At 39.8% G+C, this 5,510-nt stretch overlaps 1 protein-coding gene across 2 annotated transcripts in view; it reads left to right on the top strand.

Annotated features, from left to right (window-relative positions):
• Window positions 1–3,085, top strand: part of ITGB6 (integrin subunit beta 6) — a 107,682-nt gene extending 104,597 nt beyond the window's left edge. For both annotated transcript variants that reach the window (XM_019522693.1, XM_019522692.1), the window contains one exon: window positions 825–3,085. In XM_019522693.1, the coding sequence (XP_019378238.1) occupies window positions 825–941 (117 nt within the window). In that variant the 3' untranslated portion in view covers window positions 942–3,085. The remainder of the gene's footprint in view (window positions 1–824) is intronic.
• Window positions 3,086–5,510: the final 2,425 nt, after the last annotated feature.

Below are 5,510 nucleotides of genomic sequence, written 5' to 3'. Positions count from 1 at the left end.
CGCAGTCCTTCCTACTAATGCTGCCTGCCTCCCAGTCCCTCCTGTAGATACCTCTTGCCCCCCTGATCCCACTGTGAATCCCTACTGCCTTCCTCATTCCCCCATGAATTCCCCCAATCCCCCCAGCCTACTTTTCCCCTGATCCAACTCCCTGAACTAGCCTCCCCATCCCCACTTACTTTAGATTGGGTGGGCATTTTTAACTCAGTCCACCCTTCCCAAATGTCTGTACCCATCTTTTCCTCCCAAATAGGGGAAGTGACAGATTTACAGTTTATATAATTCTTACAGAAAAAGAAATTACAGTCTTGTTCCTCTAAAATGATCCATTCTTCACATTCTATCAGAAAGTATTGTATGGCACATGGCTAATTACATCCTTGAATAAATGTTGCTTATGATGATGGTCATTTTGTTAACCTAAGCAAAAAGACTTGTTTCTTTTTACATTTTTCTGAATCCTAGATTTATTTGTGCTGTTCCTTATCAGCCTGTCATAATTTTGCCTTTTGGTGATCTTTAAATGTATTTGTACAGGACCAAGCTATTGAGGTGCTTTCTGAAGTAAAGCATTAAAACACCTTCTTTCCTTAGGGAAAGAGATACTAGTGAACATGCATGTAGTTTGTATCTGTGTATTAAATCATGGCTGGTGACTCAAAGCCTCCTGAATCTTTGCTGGGGAGGGCTGCATATATGTATATAGATAATTTGAAGAGGTAATGTTAAAGCTGAGGGGTTGCATCTACATAGCTGAGTCAGTGGTCAACCAGCAGATTTGATAAAAATTGCATTTAACTTATTAGCATGTTTCTGTTTTATAGGGAACAAATCCACTGTACAGAGGCTCAACAACAACATTTAAAAATGTAACCTACAAGCAGCAAGAAAAGCAAAAAGTGGATGTTGCTGCAGATTTCTCCTCACACTTCAGACACTGAAAGATTAGTTTTACTGACAGTAAATACGCAAGCACTATTTCATTTTTATTTCATTGTTCCTGATTGTATGGACATTTCTTAGCAATGCATTCATAGTTACATAGTAATTCAGCTGAGGAAAGTGTATTCTGCCATCATTGGGGATACTTTTGTAATTGCTATAGTGATAAAAATTAAAAAGACAAATATAAAGACATATTTTTAACATTAGGGTCAAAAATAAATCTTTAATAAATGCACTAAGGTCTGTAATTTGCTCCACAAGAAACAGGATAAAAACAATCACTCTTAGTAAGCTGATTTTTCTGTGAGTCTAACTTCTTTTTATGATGAATTTTATTCCATTATGTCCACTGTATCAATACTACATATATATGGTACATACAGTCTGTCCACTCTGTTGGCTTCCATACAATGAAAGACTGGAATTTATAAATGATAGGATTATAATGCCCATTTTAGCTATGGGTCTGGAGTTCTTGATACCAGACTGTGGGACTGAATTTTTTTCACCAGAAACAACTGGATTGATAGGCTAGTTTACATAAATCCAAATTTAAAAAAAGTTTCCTCATCCTCTTTGACTTTTCCTCTTTCTTTGCCTCTTCCTCTTCCCTCACATTAGGTACTTCTACCATTTATAACCTACTTAGGCACTCAAAATAAGCCTATATAGTGTATAAGCCTACCTGTAAACCCTCAGCACACAAGAGAATCCCAACACAGATGCGGCACAGATGTGGTGTCATGCCCACAGGTATAAGTACTGTGATAGTCCTACCTCAGAAGATAAGATATTTCAGCCCCATAGTGGCCTAGTATTTTAGCTTACTATTTGAGTTGTTCCAGTGCAAGATCATGGATTTAGCTCATTTTGGCAGTTTTAGGATAAGTGCCTAATAATTATTAATCCCACTTGATATTCACTTCAGTGACATTAATGAGGATTTTAAAAACTCAGCTTAAACTACAGTTATTAACTACTTGCCATAAATCCTTAGTCAGAAATGCTGATGGTATACACAGTGCTAAAAAAAGGCTGATCTGATGGCTTATAAAATGAGTCAAGATTTTTTGTTTAACTAAAATTGCTGTATTTACCTTGATATTGATTTCCACTGAAAATGATTACCTTCTGGAATCCACAGCACTTTCAGAATGCTGATTAATTTTACAACAGATATGTATTCGATCTGAAAACATATATTCAAAAAAGCCTTCTAATATACTGAACAGCTGTGCAGGTTCCCTAAGGTATATCAAGCTTTTGGTTGCAGACTGATCATTTTCAAATAAGTATTTATTCCTAAAGATGGAGCAAATTCAGTCTTCTTCACCTGTTGCTGCACTAGGATGGAGTAAGAGTACTATCTCAGATAGCTGTGACCCAAACCTCTTTTAGGAGCTGAGCCGAAGTTCATGGAAGTCAGTTAGTATGGATGAGGCTCTGAGTAAAATATTTATTTATAAACTTATACATATGTAATATAAAAAAGGAGTGCTGTTGAGGTTGTTTCAATTTGAATTTCATAACTCTTTGTCAGCAGCTTTGATCAAGTTGATCTGATCAAATTGTTCTACTTTAGTACCTAGACTTTAGACAAAATAGTGTTTTAGAAGAGTGTGACTTTGAAGATTGCAGCACGTATACTTTACTCCAGTTGTTAAAATCCCCATTCCTTCCCCCTCAAATAATTACAAGGAAACTATTGGTAATGACTTACAGACCTCTTTCTGTGTGATTAAACAGGCTGGTTAACATTGTGCAACACTGGACTAGGCTCTGCAATAGATAATTGTGTAAGAATTATCACATAGTTAAAATAAAATGCCTGTGGAATGAAGATGAGATAATATAACTATTTAAAAAATCTAAAATGACTGCAGAGTAAACATGTAAATTCAGTTACTGAAACTAGAAAGTTAATTAACTATGTGTACTCTTCCATACTTTTACGCACATTGTAGTAGTATGGGTCTACAGACCTTCCAGTCATTTAACTGCTCTCATGGTCAGGGGAATTCACACAGAATACCAAATCCTACTTTCTTAACCATGTAAATACTTCCAATAGGCACATCTACACATTTGCTCTAATGTTCATTAACCTATTTTAACATGCATTAAAATGTCTCTAAAAACCATGCTATTTGGTTAATGTGCATTAAGACAGGCTAATACACATTTTTCTAGTACCTCACAGGCACATCTGCATGTGAATGTGCCATAATTATAGCACATTAAGTTTAGTACTTGTGAACGCATTTACACATTCTCTGGGTACGGGTGCGGTTCTGAGAGCCGCTGTAATTAAAGCGTCAACTTATCTCCCATATCAACGTTCCAGCACTTAAAAATGGTGGGGGCACGTGAACTAATGCTAATACAGAAGTAATATCTATTTGACCTTTACAGTAATCCTGGCCCCATTAAAGCCAATGGCAGAATTCCTACTGAGTTTAGGGAGCTAGGATATCACTCTCTGAGAATGTCTACATGTGCATTAGTGTGCTTTAGTTAATGCTCATTAAATCTAATGCCTCTATGGTAGGGTGCATCTACATGAGATGCTAGAAGCACAGTGGACTTATTCTACTGACCATTAGAGCATCATGGTGAGAGCTGTGCTAACACACTCATTCAATGAACTTTAATTCAAGCATCCACGCCACCATTTTTAAGCACCAGGACACTGATACATAAGATGCAGGAGGCTGCTGGAGCACAGCAATTGTCATGCTCCAGCAGACTTGGTTAACTGAGTCTGCTCCGATATGCTGGAATTCCAGTGCATCAGAGCAGCCTCCACAGTTATATATAGCCACTCTGTAATAACAGGTACTAACTTAATGTGCCATAATTGGCACTACTGCACAGTCGCTCTGGCACATGTCTTTTACATGACAATAATGCTCAGTAGACTAATTCTACTGAACATTAGTGCATTAGCACAGCTTTCACCATGATGCTCTAGTGGTCAGTAGAATTAGTCTACTGTGCTTCTAGGATCTCATGTAAATGCGCCCTACCATGCAGGTATTAGATTCAATGAGCATTAACTAAAGCACACTAATGCACATGTAGACATTCCCAGAGAGTGATATCCTAGCTCCCTAAACTCAGTAGGAATTGTGCCATTGGCTTTAATAGGGCCAGAATTAATGTAAAGGTCAGACAGATATTACTTTTGTATTTTTAAAAATTAAGAGCTCTTTTAATGTTTTAAAAAAGAAGTCAGCAACCTTTTTCAAGTCAAGGGCTGAAACAATCTGGCTCTGGTCTGATGCAGTTCAGGGGCCTTTGTATACGCCACGGTTTTTACCCTTTCTTGCAGTGCAACAGCATGACTGTTTTCACGAGTGGGTTTTCCAGACACTTTAAAAGTCTTTCTGGTGTATTGAAGTAAAACTCGTTGGACATAATTTAGTTTGGCTTGCCACAAATTAAAGCACCATGCCCATGGATTCATTGCATGCAAACACAAAGGCACTCAAATACATGTAATGAGCCTCTTTGTCCACCAGATGACATTGCGACTTTTGTAGTTCACCCTTTTGAATTGCTTCTGCTTTCAAATTCCTTCTGCTTTTTTTTTTTTCTTATGCCATATGCCAGCTCCATGCTCCCATAGCTGCATGGCAGGGCATGGGGTGGGAGGTATCAGCCCAAGGGGGCAGCACTGGACCATCCCGCTCTCCTGCAGCACCAGCCAGAGACCGGGCTTAATTTGTTCAAAAACCAAGTGCATGCAAACACTGATGTGACACTCCAAAATACATAAGTTTAAATGTTATAAACCTATTTAATTTAATGAGGATTAAACCCTGTGGTGTGTACAGCCACCCCAAGTGGCTACATTGGCTACCACTGGCACATAAGCTGGGGAGGAGGGGGATGTTTTCCCTGTGCTGTTGTTGGGGTCACACAGCTGGGAAATGCACCCATGTTGCTGCTTGTTCTCCAAGTCCCTCCTTTTCCCACCCCCACCCAGTTTACCAGCTGCGGTATGAACATAGCTTTTAACTGGAGAGAAGCTGTGCTGGGGCTGGGTTGGGTATGGAGGGTGGAAGGGGGGAGCAGTACCGGTGTAGAAGCATCTTCCAGGTTCCAGCTCCCTGCCCCTGCGCAGCTCCCTTATGGCTGGGAGCTATGCTCACACTACTGTTGCTTCTCCCCAGCTGTGATGATTCAAACATAACTTCCACCCAGAACAGAGCTGTGCCAGAGCCAGGGAGGTGGAAATTGCTTCCATGCTGCTTCTGCACCTCTCTATCCCCAACCCCTCTTCTATCAGCCCAGGTCCCTGTGCAGTTCCACTCCAAGTAAAAGATGTGCTCACTTCACAACCTTGAGGGAGAGTTGGGTGGAAAGAAGCAACAGCAGTGCAGACACATCTTCCAGCTCCCTGACTGCTCAGCCCCAATATGAGCACAGACATAAGCAGAGCCCTGAAGCTCAGTAAGCTGGATCTGGCCCATGGGCTGTATGTTGTCGGCCCATGTTTTAACAGATTAAAAATCACTATTGCCATTGGTGTTGATTAACCTTTAGCAAAGAGGCCCTAAATT

The sequence above is a fragment of the Gavialis gangeticus genome, unplaced genomic scaffold (genome assembly GCF_001723915.1).
Source record: "Gavialis gangeticus isolate Ggan-Ray unplaced genomic scaffold, GavGan_comp1, whole genome shotgun sequence".
NCBI classification, from domain to species: Eukaryota; Metazoa; Chordata; order Crocodylia; family Gavialidae; genus Gavialis; species Gavialis gangeticus.
Note: the sequence above shows the minus strand (reverse complement) of the source record. Positions and strands in the feature narration are given on the sequence as shown.